The sequence below is a fragment of the Aquarana catesbeiana genome, linkage group LG05, assembly GCF_042186555.1.
Source record: "Aquarana catesbeiana isolate 2022-GZ linkage group LG05, ASM4218655v1, whole genome shotgun sequence".
Taxonomy (NCBI): domain Eukaryota; kingdom Metazoa; phylum Chordata; class Amphibia; order Anura; family Ranidae; genus Aquarana; species Aquarana catesbeiana.
In genome coordinates, this window is record NC_133328.1 from 296,485,051 (window position 1) to 296,502,611 (window position 17,561).

Here is a 17,561-nt window from a genome sequence, read left to right on the forward strand (position 1 = left end):
CTCATGACTGTTGGAAATTGAATGTTAATAAATAGAAAAGACTATCATTCTCACCCCAGCATTTTTCATTCTTGTCCCAATCATTTGTGGCCACTACTGTCTATTGATATGTAAAACACTTTGTAAAAATCAGAAATTACTGATCAACAACAACAATAACATCTAGTTAACATCCTTATTTGACTAGAAATATGTTGAACAATGCTAAACCTGGCTCAAGCTGGGCTCCCCCACTTCTTGGCTGGAAGGCCCAGGTTGTACGTCGGAAACCTCAGCTGAGGTGGAAGGAAGCCTTATAGGAAGACTGGAGACTGCTGGCCTGGGTTAAGTCTGGCCTGCCAGAAAATGCAGTCTGTCATAGTACCACAGCCTGGGTACATAAATGTCATCTGCCGCAGCTCCTGATCTCTGGGAATCCTGGACCTTCTTGCACTCCCTATTATAAGTGCTCCTCATGCCACCAATTAGGGCCTTCAAATAGGGGATGTCTTTCGTGGGGATCACCGGCTTCACAAATTCCAGCAAATGATCCAGCGCTGCCTTCCTCTGTGTTTTATTGTTATAAAAAGGGGTGGTTTACCTGCCACAGACAGGGCAGCTCCCTGTACATGCAGTGGGGACGGAAAGTATTCAGACCCCCTTAAATTTTTCACTCTTTGTTATATTGCAGCCATTTGCTAAAATCATTTAAGTTGATTTTTTTTCCTCATTAATGTACACATAGCACCCCATATTGACAGAAAAACACAGAATTGTTGACATTTTTGCAGATTTATTAAAAAAAAAACTGAAATATCACATGGTCCTAAGTATTCAGACCCTTTGCTGTGACACTCAAATTTAACTCAGGTGCTGTCCATTTCTTCTGATCATCCTTGAGATGGTTCTACACCTTCATTTGAGTCCAGCAGTGTTTGATTATACTGATTGGACTTGATTAGGAAAGTCACACACCTTTCTATACATGACCTTACAGCTCACAGTGCATGTCAGAGCAAATGATAATAATGAGGTCAAAAGGAACTGCCTGAAGAGCTCAGAGACAGAATTGTGGCAAGGCACAGATCTGGCCAAGGTTACAAAAAATTTTCTGCTGCACTTAAGATTCCTAAGAGCACAGTGGCCTCCATAATCCTTAAATGGAAGACGTTTGGGACGACCAGAACCGTTCCTAGAGCTGGCCGTCCGGCCAAACTGAGCTATCAGGGGAGAAGAGACCTGGTGAGAGAGGTAAAGAAGAACCCAAAGATCACTGTGGCTGAGCTCCAGAGATGCAGTCAGGAGATGGGAGAAAGTTGTAGAAAGTCAACCATCACTGCAGCCCTCCACCAGTCAGGGCTTTATGGCAGAGTGTCTCGACGGAAGCCTCTCCTCAGTGCAAGACACATGAAAGCTCGCATGGAGTTTGCTAAAAAAACACCTGAAGGACTCCAAGATGGTGAGAAATAAGATTCTTTGGTCTGATGAGACCAAGATAGAACTTTTTGGCCTTAATTCTAAGGGGTATGTGTGGAGAAAACCAGGCACTGCTCATCACCTGTCCAATACAGTCCCAACAGTGAAGCATGGTGGTGGCAGCATCATGCTGTGGGGGTGTTTTTTAGCTGCAGGGACAGGACGACTGGTTGCAATCGAGGGAAAGATGAATATGGCCAAGTACAGGGATATCCTGGAGTGCTCAGGACCTCAGACTGGGCCGAAGGTTTACCTTCCAAAAAGACAATGATCCTAAGCACACAGCTAAAATAACGAAGCAGTGGCTTCACAACAACTCCGTGACTGTTCTTGAATGGCCCAGCCAGAGCCCTGACTTAAACCCAATTGAGCATCTCTGGAGAGACCAAATAATGGCTGTCCATCAACGTTTACCATCCAACCTGACAGAACTGGAGAGGATGTGCAAGGAGGAATGGCAGAGGATCCCCAAATCCAGGTGTGAAAAACTTGTTGCATCTTTCCCAAAAAGACCCATGGCTGTATTAGATCAAAAGGGTGCTTCTACTAAATACTGAGCAAAGGGTCTGAATACTTAGAACCATGTGATTTCAGTTTTTCTTTAATAAATCTGCAAAAATGTCAACAATTTTGTGTTTTTCCTGTCTATATGGGGTGCTGTGTGTACATTAATGAGAAAAAAAAAATGAATTTAAATGATTTTAGCAAATGGCTGCAATATAATAAAGAGAAAAATTTAAGGGAGTCTGAATACTTTCCGTCCCCACTGTATGTATGAATATGGGGATAAAGTCCTGATCATTCAATAGATTAATTTTCTCTGCAAGACACAACACAAGACAAACCCTAATGTAAGGCTAAACTCTCCTAATCTTGTCCCAATATAGGCCTCAATCTATAAGCAGTATAGGCCACTGATGCACCAAGTTAAAATTGTACCTTCATTCTAACGATCGGCGCTTCCGATACTCCTTCCTCCCCTCACAAATCGTACATACGACGCACGCATGTTGCGTTTTATATACACTGCGCATACGTGAAACTCCGCCCGCCCCTGACGTTCTTTCTAGTCTATTCCCCGCCCCTTGTCTTTCGGTGCAGTGGGAGAGCACATGGAGGAGAAAGAGCAAATGCATGCAGAGGAGAGCAGCAGCTACGAAAGCCCGGAGCCACGAACGTCCCGATCCCGGAGGAGATTTAAGGCCTCAAATATGTCCTTTATAGGAATGGTGGACATCTTGAAGAGGGCCGACTGATGGGAAGCATGGACCTTACCCAAACCCAAATGTCAGAAAGGCCAAGATCATCGCTAATGTTGTGAAAAAAGTCTGCACAGGAATTTTGGGATACGACGATCGAAGGATCAATTGAGGAAACGCTGGTCAGACCTGAAGTTGAGGGAACAGGATCAGTACAGAAAGATCAAGAGAGTTCTTCAAAAAAATAAGTAGTTGTCGTGTGTTCCTATTATTATTACTTGCATGCTGCTCCATGTGTTTTTCTTTACTGTTGTACAGTTTAAAATGGCAACTTTCAGGTTCGCGGGCACAATAATTGTTCGTAGTAAACATTGTTCGTTCGCCCACTAATACAATGTTTTTGGCAGATCCAGGTTAACTACATTTGTTCAGGCCTATTTGTATTAAAAGAAGTTTATGACATTGTTATCTAGATGGGTTTGTACTAGAATAAAATGCAAACTTGATTCAGTGTAAGGAGAGGACACTCAGCAGCTGTTTACACATCTGGATGCAGGAGCACTAGTGTGGGACACCAGAACAAACTTTTTAGGGTGTCCCACACAGGTGCTCCAATGGATACTAGGGGTGTCTCCATGTGTGAAAATTGTACAAAAAAAAAAAAAAAGTATTCCAGCTTTAGAAAAGGAACAAAAATAATGTCTTTAGCTTGGAACTCTGCCAAAAAAAAGACAATTGTAAGACACTTCCAAGCAACGTTTCATTTTACTATTTCTGGCCTCAAATATCTGTGTGCTAAGTATACCTTTTTTTATTCACATAGGGGAGAAGAGACTCGGGACATCTGAGGACACCAGGGACCCCCCACCTCCGAAAGAAAAGCAAATCCCCAAACCAAAACCAGAAGATGTGGAGGAAGGAGAGGTTTATGAAGTGGGCAAAATAGGTGACCACAACAGGTGAGTTTCTGAGACCACAGCTTCAGGTAATAGATGTATGCCTGCATATTTATAATACATGGTGTGTTTTTTAATTTTAGGCAATATGGATGTTGTGGAAGAAGATTCGCATTTCACGTTCAAGTGCAAACGTCCTCATCGGGGAGATCATGGTATGCAATCATGATTTACAAACAGATCAAGGAAGACAAATGATGTGGGGAAAAAAAAAAAAAAAAAAAAGAAGACTCAAAAACATAATTGATGTTTTAGGCAGAATAAAAAAAAAAAAAAAATTAATTAATTCTTTTAGTTTATTTTTAGTATTTTCATTTTAAATATTTTTTAGAAAGCCAAATTTTGAAGATGCACACAGTGTGTCAACATGTGCTATCTGCCATCACAGGATATCAAGGTACGCGTTTTGGGGGTGCAACCCCTTCCTCGCAAATAAAGTAGATGAAAGGAAGGGGTTGCACCCCCGAAACACGTCCACTGACCCCCAAGATGGGAGCTAGCAGATGTTGACATTAGGCATGGGATCAGGGGGGAAATCCCCATTTTGACTCTCAATTTGTGTGCATCTTCAAAATTTGGCATTCACAGGGATGACATCACCCCATCTGATGAAGGCAAGATAAAAACACAGTTTGGACATACTAATGTCTGATATTGCCTTCACTTTGACAAAGTTGAACTTTGTAAGTTCCTGAGTTGTGTATTGTTTTATGGTTTTAAACATGCCTGTTTTAAAAACACAAAAAAGGCTATTTGTACTGTCAAAAACAAAAATGTTATTACTAAATGTCACGGAGCGTCCCACACTCCGCTTGAGTGCTTCCGTCAGTATACCGCTTCCTAAGTTCTGGAACACGAGTCCAATGGATCTGGCTATAGGAACCCCCAAGAACTAGACAACACCAGTCTTGGAGTACATCAGGACTAACTCTTTATTTGAGATCTCACACAAATTTATACACCAGGAGGACTCAAAGCTAACCTAATTAACATGAGCTAATTTAGGGTCCTTTCACACTGGGGCAGTTTGCAGGCGCTATTGCGCTAATAATAGCGCCTGCAAACCGACCCGAAAGTGCCGCTGCTTTCACACTGGAGCGATGCGCTGGCAGGACAGTAAAAAAAGTCATGCCAGCAGCATCTTCGGAGCGGTGAAGGAGCGGAGTGTATACCGCTCCTTCACCGCTCCTGCCCATTGAAATCAATGGGACAGCGCGACTATACCGCCGGCAAAAGCGCCTCTGCAGAGGCGCTTTGCGGTGGTTTTAACCCTTTCTCGGCCGCTAGCTGGGGGGGTAAAAACCCCCCGCTAGTGGCCGCATACCGATGGTAAAGCGCCGCTTACAGTAGCTGCGCTTTACCGCCGACAACGCCCCCGCCCCAGTGTGAAAGGACCCTTACTATTACATTTACCCAGACCAGATGACTCAGACATGACCTGTAGGACAGACTTGTGGGCACCGAGCTTCACACAGTAGTATAAACACAATAGCAGGAGCTAATTACAATTAACAATACAAACAACAATCTCCCCCCTCCTCAGCCTAGACTGTTCGTCTCCTAGCCAGTGCTGGTGGCTAATGTGATCAGCTCATTCAATTAACATAAACACAGGTAGTTGGAGTTGATGACACCAGCATCTCCTCACAGGATGTGTCCCAACAGTATGAATCAGTCTTATCAGCAGGGGACACAAATCCCAAATGACCACAGCAAGGAGTCCCCAACAGAATCAAACAACATACAATATATACATACGACTGAGTCCGATTAGTACAGTTCAGACTGGATTTCTAATTCACCTCACAAAGAGTATTGTTCCCTTGAAAATCCAGGGCCCATAATCAAAAGGCAAGAGGCTTGCATTCAGTCCTCTCCAACAGCCTCTGTCCCGGCTAGGTCTGTCACACTAAAATATGTTGGTTTGTTCAAAAACCATTTTCTAAACGCACACGTGAATGTGCACAGAGTAAAAAGTTTTCTACTCAACAATGTGTCTTCTTCTTTCAATGCTAAATATTTTTTGGACTAAGTTGGTGTTTACACTGAAATGGGGGTTATTTACTAAAGGCAAATCCACTTTGCACTACAAGTGCAGTTTAAAGTGCACTTTTGCAGTGCACTTGTAGTGCAAAGTGGATTTTCCTTTAGTAAATAACTCCCACAGTGCTTTATAATTTGCCACAATCATGCCATTTTCGTGACTCTGCAAAATTCAGTCATAGTGCTGAAAATGATGTATATTTTTAACAGTAATGCATTACATACATTAACAACAAAAACAAGGTGTGTGTATAGCAGACCAACATAATAGTTCACTGAAGAAGAGATTGTCACCTCATGTATCAAATAAATTACGTTTGCACGATTGAAGAAAATGTCCAAAAAAAAAAAAAAAAATACCCATGGGAGAACCTAGGAGACAGCTAAATAGGGCTGCAACTAACGATTATTTTCATAATCGATTAGTTTGCCGATTATTGTTTCGATTAATCGGTTAATAACCTTAAGAAAAAGTGTGGTGTATAATTTAGTTAATATGTAAAGTTTAAAAAAAGGCAATTTATTCCTAAATATTTTAATACGCAGGGGTAAATATAAATAACCAACTATGGTTAGGGAGTAAAATCTTTAATCCTCTCTGAGAATAACAGACAGAAGAGATATACTCTATATACTATTAGAGGTTGAATCTGGAGTCAGATCAAATTTTTTTTATTTAAAGAAAACAAAAAGTTCTAGACTGTTTTGCAGATTTTCAAACAGAACTGTAATATTACATGCTTTTCTGCAGCTTCTCCATTCCTCCATCAAGTATATTGAACCAAAAAAGCACGGTTTTGCATTGAAAAAGGTCCTTGACCCTTTCCAAATACACAGCAGCTGAAAAAAGCATAGATGTGAACGTTAAATGAACTGTAGTGCATTTATGCAAAAAGCACCAAAAAAAAAAAAAAAAAAAAACACACATAGGTGGGAACCAGGCCTAAGACATTTAGTAACATAATGGAGTTAAAAAAAAAAAAAAAAAAAAATTTGTTTTTTTACTGTGCAACAGTGAAAGTATTATTTACAGTAGAGATTATTTGCTCTTTTTGTACTATATAGGGCTAATTTTAGCTTTTTTAACCCCATTAGGTACTGGCCGATTAATCGATTATGAAAATAGTAATCGATTAATTTCATAATCGATTAATCGATTAGTTGTTTCAGCCCTACAGCTAAAATAAACAAGCAGTAAATCAAAGGAATTATTTTTTCAGTTTAAATAAAAAAACATTTTTTAAATGTTTATTAAACATTTTCTGGCATATCAATGCCCCCCCTACCCGCAAAGTACTCCAAATTTTAAATTTACGGACCTCGCGTGCGCTTTGGGGGGGGGGGGCAAGCACTGAAAACCAGATATGAACCCACAAGCACAAACTGAAGAGCAGTAACAAATCGGAAAAGCACGAGGCTGAAAAGCGCGAATCGTCTCTCACCAAACTTCTACTAACACAAGATTAGCAGAAGGAGCCCAAAGGGTGGCACACTTGGTATTGAACTTCCCTTTTCTAGTGCCGTCGTACATGTTGTACGTCAGCGCGTTCTTGACGTTCGGAATTTCCGAAAAGATTTGTATGACTGTGTGCATGCAAGACAAGTTTGAGCCAACGTCCGTCGGAAAAAAAACATGGATTTTGTTGTCAGAATGTGCGATAGTGTGTATGCAGTATGATGAGTCACATGACACTGGGGAGAGAAAATGGCTAATTGGGCCCAATTTGAGTTCACTTAGGGGTGTACTCACTTTTGCTGCCAGCAGTTTAGACATTAATGGCTGTGTGTTGAGTTCTTTTGAGGGGACAGCAAATTTACACTGTTATACACTCACATTGTAAAAAAGTGTAATTTCTTCAGTGTTGTCACATGAAAAGTTTTAATAAAATATGTGTTAACAAAAATGTGAGGGGTAGGGGTGTAATATATATATATATATATATATATATATATATATATATATATATATATATATATATATATATATATATATATATATATATATATATATATATATATATATATATATATATATATATATATATATATATATATATATATATAAATAAATAACACACACACACACACACACACACACACACACACACATATACATACACACACACAGTGTATACTGCACTTTGGTTGCCAATGCTCAGCCAGCCTATGTGCTACAGCCTGTAAGCTGATCACTTCCTGTACCTGTGGTCAGTTCTTGGCTATTTTTGAGAACTATAGAACACCTCCCCATTGTGTACATCCTGTCCTAGGTCGTAATTTTGCCACTTCATTTTCCAGATGTTAGCAAACATATTGTTTTATATGTTAAAAAAAAGGCCTTTGTTCCTGCAAAACCATATTTATAGAATAAAAAAAAAAAAAAAAAAATAGTTTTTTGAAGATATACTTGCGTGCATATTTTTTGGGGGATTGCAGTACAACATGCTAAGTTCCAACAACAGAACAAGACGCCACAACAGAAACACCTCAGAAAAAGTAGGAGATACAAGGAAGATAACAGCTGATGTCACAGAGGAATCAAAATTTTCATAGTGCAAGAGAAAATTGCCTGAAGCTTACAAAAACACATGTTAAATACATGAAAGCACTTAAAAAAAACAAAAATACAAAACAAAACAAAACAAAAAAAACCACACGCTTGCATAGGTTTGACAAAATGCACAAAAAATAAATAAAATTAAAAAAAAGGAGCTGGTAAAACTCTTGAAAAACTCTGTTCCAGTGAGTGTAGCCTGAGCATTTTTCTGCTTGGTATCCTATGCCTGACAAAGCAGAATCCAATTATTTATAATTGTCTGTTCACATACTGTAACTCTCTATGCCAGAAAAAGTATATGAGCTTGTTCAGGCATTTTCGCCTCTATAGATTTCAATGGGAAAACCTGTAAACATGTGCTATGAGCGTTTTCAGGTGTGTTTTTACACCCAAAGAACTCCTTGCTACACGGGTAAAAACACCTGGAAAAACCCTTCAAAATTAGCAGGAATAGGCTCTTCTAAAGGCCCATACACACAATACGAAAATCAGAAGTAAAATTTCGTCCGAACGATCTGCCGATTTTTTGGATCATTAGTATGGTGTTTTCGACAGCAGATTCAAATTCTGAGTCCTACACAAGCTGGATGTGCAGACTATAAAATTTGTTATGCATGAACTCAACGGCCGATTTGCAGTGCATGCTCAGAAACATAAGAATACATACAAAAAAACGAATCAATACATTACATCACTTCTGAAGTCGTATTCTGTCATATGAGAATTTTTGTATGACGAGTAACCTCTTCACTTTCGACATGACACTAGCATGCAACAAAAAACGGATGAACGGTTGTCCGAAAATCTGATTGTGTGTACGAGGTTTTAGGCTCTACTTAGGCGTGAATTCAAGCAGGAGCTGCTGCACACTCAAACAAGCACTCGCTCAAAAAAAAAAAAAAAAAAAAAAAAAAAGCAGCTCATGCACTTTTTGGAGCATAGAACAACTGAGCATACAAGTGTGAATAGGGACAAATAGAAAGAATGGGATTCTGCATAGTAAGACATAGGGAAACGAGCAGTAAATGGGGACTTAGGCCAGTTTCACACTGGTACGACAAACACTCTGACATTGGGAGCTCATGTCGCATGACGTGTGAAAATCAATGTTACCCTATGACAGCCGTCTTAACTGGTCCGACTTTGAAAATGCGCCCTGCACTACTTTTGTCCGACTTCAGCCCATTGAATATCCCTGAAGTCGCATCGCCATCTTAATTGATCCAACTTTGGCATGCGATTTGTGTTCTGATGATCTTAAAGGGGAACCCCACGCCAAATGGGAAAAAAAAAAAAAAAAAAAAAAGGCATGGGTTTCCCCTCCAAGACCATATCAGGCTTTTCGGTCTTTTGGACTCTTGGATTTTAAGGGAAACCCTCACGCCCCCAGCCCCCCAACCCTATGTGAATCAGTATGGGGTACATTGTACCCCTACTCATTCACACACAAAAAAAAAAAAAAAAAGTGTCAAAAATAAAAAACGCAGTACACAGGTTTTTAAAGTAATTTATTTAGGCAGCTCTGTAAATCACCTAGCTTTCTATTTATGGCAATTGCAAAATTAGTCTACCACAATATTGATATCACCACCAGCTATTTTACTAGCACCCCCTATCCACTATCACTTGTATTTGACCACTTTGTCCAAAACAGGGGAGCAGCTTAATTCAACTATTTCGTTTTTTTTACTAGTTTTTGGAGTCCATCTAATCACTGACCCCACCATTGAGCTTGACCCCCAACTTGATCAAACATAGTTGCATGAAATTTAATACTTGGCTTTTTTAATTTCCTCACATATGCTCATTAGGGGATCCATAGTAAAAGCACCGAAATTGAGGTAGATACAAGTACACTGCTGCTCTCTCAGCTGCTGCTACTCACTCTGGTCTCACAGAATGGCTGAAATAGTTAACCACTTAAGCCCCAGACCATTTGGCTGGCCAAAGACCAGAGCACTTTTTGCGATTCGGCACTGCGTTGCTTCAACTGACAATTGCACGGTCGTGCGACGTGGCTTCCATACAAAATTGACGTCCTTTTTTTTTCCCCACAGAGTTTTCTTTTGGTGGCATTTTATCACCTCTGCGGTTTTTATCTTTTGCGCTATAAACAAAAAAATAGCGACAATTTTTGAAAAAAAAAAAAAAAACGCATTATTTTTTACTATAATAAATATCCCCAAAAAATATATAAACGAAAAACGTTTTTTTTCCTCAGGTGAAGACCGATACACATTTGTCTACATATTTTTGGAAAAAAAAAAAAAAAATTAATAATAATAAAAAAAAAGAAAAAAAAAAACGCAATAAGCGTTTAATTGGTTTGCGCAAAAGTTATAGCGTCTACAAAATAGGGGAAAGTTTTATGGCATTTTTATTAGTTTTTTTTTTTTTTTTTTTTTTTTACTAGTAACGGCAGCGATCAGTGATTTTTATCGTGACTGTAACATTATGCCGGACAGATCGGACACTTCTGCCACCATTTTGGGACCATTGTCATTTATACAGCGATCAGCGCTATAAAAATGCTTTGATTACTGTGTAAATGTGACTGGCAGTGAAGGGGTTAACCACTAGGGGGGCAGTGAAGGGGTTAAGCGTGTCCTAGGGAATAATTCTAAGTGTGTGTGTGTGTGTGTGTGTGTGTGTGTGTGGGGGGGGGAGCTGTGATCTATGTCACTAGGCAGAACGGGGAAATGCTTGTTTACATCAGCATTTCCCCGTTGTTCCTCTTCGTGAGACGATCGCGGGTATCCTCGCGGATATAGAGTCCGTGGGACCAGCGATCACACTCAGAGCTCGCGACGGGCGCGCACCCCCAAACCGCTTCTTAGAGGGCAACGTACAGGTACGTTAACATGACTATACCTGCCCTTCTGCCGAGGTATATCAGCGTGAGCCGGTCAGCAAGCGGTTACATAATACTGTTTTTGTGCGAGGGTCTTATGATGTTATCTTAAATAAACGCTCCTAGATGCGAAAACGGCTAAATGCGACTAAATGGGCATTTTTAAACGCTGGTTTCAAGCCATCAAAAAAACTATCGCTCCGAAGAGGTTGCCTGAGCGTCCCGTGTACGTTAGGCCTTAGTCTTGATTTCAAACATATCTTCCTAAGCCATTCTGCAGTGTAATTGATCAAAGTCACAGTTTCCTGAGCCAAAGTAGTTTCTTGCCCTAGGGACTGGACGTTTACCAAACTCGTTATCTTCTTCATCCCCTCAATGCAGCCCAGCCCCCACCCCCAAGGGATTTCTCCTGGCTCTAGAGCAGGGGTCTTTATGGCCCTCCAATTTTTCAGGAACTACAATTCCCATCATGCCTATTCATGTCTGTAAATGTCAGAGTTTTACAATGCCTCATGAGATGTGTAGTTCCACAACAGCTGGAGGGCCGTAGTTTGAAGATCCCTGCTCTAGAGCCTATAAGAGAGGACCCATACACTGGATGGGATGCCTTTACATTATGCAGGTAGTAATGTGGATACCAGAAGAAGGACCCCAGGAAGTAAACTGAAGAAGAAAATTTTTGACAAGCCCTTTATTTAAAAATAAATTGAATTTAAAATGTCCCCCGATGTAGATCTATATAGTCAATCATGATAAACACTGTCCGCACAAAAAAAAAAATTATAAAGATAACCTGCCACTTGGCTTACACCTACCAACATGCTGCTTCCCTTTGCTGCATAAGTGAACCATGAAGATGGGGGTCAATTACTTTACAAAGGGCAGGGCCAAACAGTGACGACAGTGATGCCACTAAATCACAGTGTGGCCCCGCCCTTGTGAGGTCATTGACCCTGTGCGGTCAATTATGTCACTTTGTGTCCTCGCCCCCTTGAGACGTCATTGACCCCGGCGATAGTGTTCACAGACCACCCCTTATTTAACAAATGTTTTTGTTTACTTTTTTTTGTGAACTGACTTTTAGGGTTGGTTCACACTAGGAATCGAACAGGAGCATGCTCACGTTCCTGTGCAATTCAAGTGCAGCGCATTTGCAGCCCATTCATTTGAATATGCTGAAGTCGAACCAGTCTACATGCGTTTGCTGACTTTCAATATTCCATCAACAGGCAACAATTGCACCTGCCTCATTTATTTGCCAGTGCACTGCAAGTGTTTTTTAATACATGCATTAGAAGATGCCAAGAGACAGATACAGAAGAGTGTTAAGAGTCCCTAATACATCACATATCCCTTTCTCTTTGAAGTAGTACCTAACATCAACAACCTTGTTTGCATGCTATCACAGTTTGCCTATACATGCAGTCTGAATGGTAACCGTTGCTATAAAAGCAAAGCACATACAAATCTGGTCTCCAAAGCAGTGGAACACTGCAAAAGTCAATATGTATGTACCTATCCAAAGTTATTTGGGAATCAACCAGCAAATGTTGAAACGAAAATGTTAACCTACAAGACTATCTTGCCCAACAGGGTATCTGTATAAAGAAAGATTAAACAATGCAAGAACTCTGAAGATGAGACACTAAGACTTTCCCAAATACAAATATACATTTCTTAACCAAATAAGCTAAAGGACATCCAAAAACTCTGCTGAGCATGGTTGATAGCAAACAATCAATAGCATGCTGGCCTCTATATCAGTCAAAGATTCCAGCGATCGGAATTATCCAACTGAATGTGCAGATACATCCTGCAATAGAGAGTAAAAGCTGCAAAATAGATACACCAATGACTATCGGGAAGACAACCACCAGAGCCAGCAAGTTAATTCAATGCAATAGTTCTCCATCATTCATCATTATCAGTGGAGTTGCATTACTACAACAATGCAAAAAAAAAAAAAACAAAAAAAAAAAAAAAAAAAACACCTTGCTGGATACTCAGCCCCATTCAAATCTTCTGCACCATGGTTAGGAACTAAATAGCTCTACCCCAGACTAAAGCTCAATTAATAGGTATTCCTATGGAAGAGTTACACCCAGCACCCCCCTCTCTCACTGAAAAATATAATAAAATAAACAAAAAATTAAAACATGGGAGGCTCAGATTGCTCACATTGTTCCTCTTGCTGCGTCCACAACCCCCTAGAGAATCTGGAGAAATAGAGGGGATTACAATCAAGCTTTGTTCATTTCTTTTTTAACTAATTATATGCCACACATTACATACACACTTTTGTTTTGTTTTGTTTTTTATTAATTTATTTAATTTTATTTCCCTCACCAATGATTGGGCATTGCAGTTAAATGCAGCCATCACTTTTTAAAGTGAACATCCATTGTTTTCTAGCAAGTCAACACCACTTTGGGGCTCTAAAACAGCATCTGATGTTTCCCCTTGGCAGAAAGATTTTTCTGATTACTGACAAATAGCCAATGCTGACACTTCTCTGCCCGCCAGAAGCACCTGTTACCTGCAACTGATGTCCAAAGTGCGTTCTGCGTTGAGATAAGGGTCAATGAGCAACTGTACCTATGTTCTAGAGACACAGTATATATCTCTGTAAAACTCAAGTCAAGAATTTACACCTGATAGTGTTTAGGGCAGAAAGTGTCCATGCAACCCTGAGATTGCTTAACATAACTAAAAATTGGGAACATGCAAGCATGAGCTCAAGCCACCACACTGTAGAGGGGTTATGGTGACATGCAATTTTTTTCAAACACTGCATTTTCTATTTAAAAGCAAATGCCATGTGTTAGAATGGCAAACAAGAAACGCTGCTTTACCTGCAGTGTAAACATATCTCAAATGGGACAAGCTGCGTCCAAAAACCACACAACGCAAAACAGGTCAAATGCTGTCTCTAAAGCCAACAGGATTTTGCTGACCTGTGTTCCAAACATGTTAAGGGGTCCTTTTTTCCTGTGTTTGACACAACCCATTAGAAATAAGCAAATATCGAAAATCATTCAGCAAAAACACAAATCCATTTCAAAACCAGCATTTCATCCACAAAAGAAGAGTATTGTGTTCTGTTTTGGCAGTTTCCAGCATTCCACCTGTTGCTGAACTGATTGTCAATGATATTTACCTACTGAATGATGCATTGCAGGGAAAAACTTAGATTTTAGCTTATCAAGAAGCTACTGAACATTATGAATTAGAAAAGCAGAACGTTTTAATAAAAACAGTCACTATTATACTGCATTATTCTACAACATACGCACCAATCCACAATGCATGCAGCTTTTATCCCAGTTATAAACCAGCCACAGATTACAGCTGCCCTAGAGTGCCAGGTGTCTGCACTATTGTCAAATAAATTATTTTAAAAGGATAAACAAATAGCCAACTATTCCATAAACCTTGTAGCTAACAGTAGAATCCAGAACAATGAGGAATGATAAACACAACTGTACTTCTGCAGAAACTGGAAAAGGACAATTCTTTATCACACCTCAACAGCAGTTTCGATGCAATCTATAGGATGACCCCGCAGTGTCCTGTCATCGCTGCAATCTATAGGATGACCCCGCAGTGTCCTGTCATCGCTGCAAGCTATAGGATGACCCCGCAGTGTCCTGTCATCGCTGCAAGCTATAGGATGACCCCGCAGTGTCCTGTCATCGCTGCAAGCTATAGGATGACCCCGCAGTGTCCTGTCATCGCTGCAAGCTATAGGATGACCCCGCAGTGTCCTGTCATCGCTGCAAGCTATAGGATGACCCCGCAGTGTCCTGTCATCGCTGCAAGCTATAGGATGACCCCGCAGTGTCCTGTCATTTCTGTAATCTATAGGATGACCCCACAGTGTCCTATCATTTCTGTGATCTATAAGATGACCCCGCAGTGTCCTGTCATTGCTGTAATTTATAGGAGGACCCCGTAGTGTCCTGTCATTGCTGTAATCTAAAAGAGGCCCCCCACAGTGTCCTGTCATCTAAAGGGGGACCCACCATGTCCTGCCATCACTACAATGTAATGGATGCCCCCCCCCCGTTCTGTCATCATTGTAATCTATAGGATGACCCTGCAGCAGCTCTAATTTTTGCCTTTTATAGAATGGCCCCAGTGTCCAGTCACCTTTGCAATCTATAAATTGCAACGGTAGCAGGACACTGCCGAGTCCTACTATAGATTACAGTAATGACAGGACACTGCAGGGTCAATAGAATAGTCCAATAGTCTGAATTTTATATAATCACTCTGTAGTATCCAGCCATCGCTGCAATCTATAGGATGACCCCGCAGTGTCCTGTCATCGCTGCAAGCTATAGGATGACCCCGCAGTGTCCTGTCATCGCTGCAATCTATAGGATGACCCCGCAGTGTCCTGTCATCGCTGCAATCTATAGGATGACCCCGCAGTGTCCTGTCATCGCTGCAATCTATAAGATGACCCCGCAGTGTCCTGTCATCGCTGCAATCTATAAGATGACCCCGTAGTGTCCTGTCACCACCTCTGTGCCAGGCTTTGTCCATCCATTGCTGCCAGCACTTGCCATGCTCCTGAGCTCCCTACCCCCCATGTGACATCCAGTCCAGTACAGAAGAAATGCCCAGTTGAGGTAGCTGATGGTCTTACCGGTAGGTCCACACTGACATCGGTCCCGTCCAGTAGCTGTACTTTACAGGTCAGCACCGACTTGCTGTCCCCGGCGGCTGGGATGTGGACGGTGGCTCCTCCGCTGAGTACCGGGGGGGAGTGATAGTTGGGGTGCGGGTAGAACCCCCCAGGAGGAGAAGTGACCGGACCTGCTGCCCTCATCCCCACGGCTCCACCATCCCTCTCATCCCGGCCAGCACGAATCCCTCCTCTCCCAGCGTGCCGCTGCATCGACCGCCGGCCAAAGGTCCTCCGCAGGAACCGCAGCATCATCGTCCCCTCACTCCCTCCCTCCGCCCACAACCTCCTCTTCCTGGGTGATAAAAGCGGAGGGCACCTCTCACAGCACCATGGACGAGGTCCCGACACAGGTGTGTCCTTCCAGGAAACTTTCCTCTTCTCCTAGTCCCGGCCACACACCCCTCTCCTCCTCCTCCTCCCTAACAGGACACCTGAGGAGGGAGCCCCCCGGGAAATGGCCGCCCCGTCTTCCTTTCACTTCGGGTTCCCAGCTGAAGTGGAATGACACAGAGCCGGGTTTGTTTGGTTTACCCCTCCCTCAGCTCTCCTCCTCCTTCTTCTTCTCTCTCCTTGTACCGTGTCTCCTCCTCCTCCTCCTCCTCCCTCCACACTAGTTTGGCTCCTCTCCCAGTCTCTCTAGTGACGAGGCTGCAGCAGGTGTTTTAACCCCTTCCCCTCCACTTCCTGCTCCAGGGAAAGGTAGGGGGTCACGTGGTCCCCGCCGAGCCCACAGTGCCTGGAGAAGTCTCTGTCAGTCACAGACAATGGCAGGTCTGCTAGAAGATGTTATCAAACGGCACTCCCCACATGACCGCCTTTGTATATCCTGCTTGTTTGGCTTAAAGGTATAGTTCACCTTTACTAAAAGAAACTGCCTGTGCAGGTGAGGGGAGTCTGTACAGAAAACCAAACCTGTCCTTGTATACAGTAGGTGGAGGCTGTACTGTGCAAAAGTTTCAGGCAGCTGCTGTGATGAAATGCTGTAAAGTGAGAATTCATTCAAAAATATGTTTTATTACAGTGGCGGCCGGTGGTCATTTTTATGGGGGGGACAGTAAAAATCCCCCCCGGGGGTCAGTCGGTCAGTTGGCGGGTCGGGGGCACTTACCCCATCTGTACAGCACTTCCTCTGCAGCTTCTCTCCTTTCCCCTGCTCTTCACGGGCATCAGCGGCTTCCATTTCCTCCCTCCTCCTCGGCAGCCAATTGGGACTCTTCTCTTTTCGGCCATATGGATAGCAGGTCTCAGACCTGCTTCTGATTGGCTGGATTGAGGATCAGTGTTACAACAGCGAATATTCATTCGCTGTTGTAACACCTGGGTGGGGTCATGGCGCAATGCTCTGCGCTCTGAGCCCACCCTATTTTGAAGCCTATTAGAGACTATGGCTCTAATCAGGTGCTTCAAAAAAACACCCAGCCACTGTAATTCAGGCGCCCGGTGTCCTGAAAGGGGCCACACGCCTGAATTGGGGGTGAATGCGGCGGCCATGGATAGATTCATACTGGAGAGAGGGGGTGGCGCCTGGGCGCCCCTAATGGATGGGTCGCCACTGTTTTAATAGTTCATTTTTATCAACAAAATGGAAAGTAAATGAACAGAAGAGAAATCCAAATCAAATCAATATTTGGTGTGACCACTAATTAGGCTTAGAGCCAGTGGGGACAGCTGTAACATGAGAACCATGCTGCAGCAGAGAGGTGAGTATGAGACTGGGTTCACATTAGAGCACAGAGCGACTCACAGCAGGGGTCTGGTGCACCTCCATTCACCATTTCAGGTCTGATTTCAGCCGTAATTTTCGACT

At 42.2% G+C, this 17,561-nt stretch overlaps 1 protein-coding gene across 3 annotated transcripts in view; it reads right to left on the reverse strand.

Annotated features, from left to right (window-relative positions):
- Positions 1-16,337, reverse strand: part of EPB41L4B (erythrocyte membrane protein band 4.1 like 4B) — a 910,607-nt gene extending 894,270 nt beyond the window's left edge. Inside the window, exon 1 of one of the 3 annotated variants that reach the window (XM_073630789.1) lies at positions 15,713-16,337. In XM_073630789.1, coding sequence (XP_073486890.1) covers positions 15,713-16,006 — 294 coding nt within the window. In that variant the 5' untranslated portion in view covers positions 16,007-16,337. The remainder of the gene's footprint in view (positions 1-15,712) is intronic. The other 2 variants (XM_073630788.1, XM_073630790.1) reach the window with 2 other exon arrangements.
- Between the last annotated feature and the right edge of the window lie 1,224 nt (positions 16,338-17,561).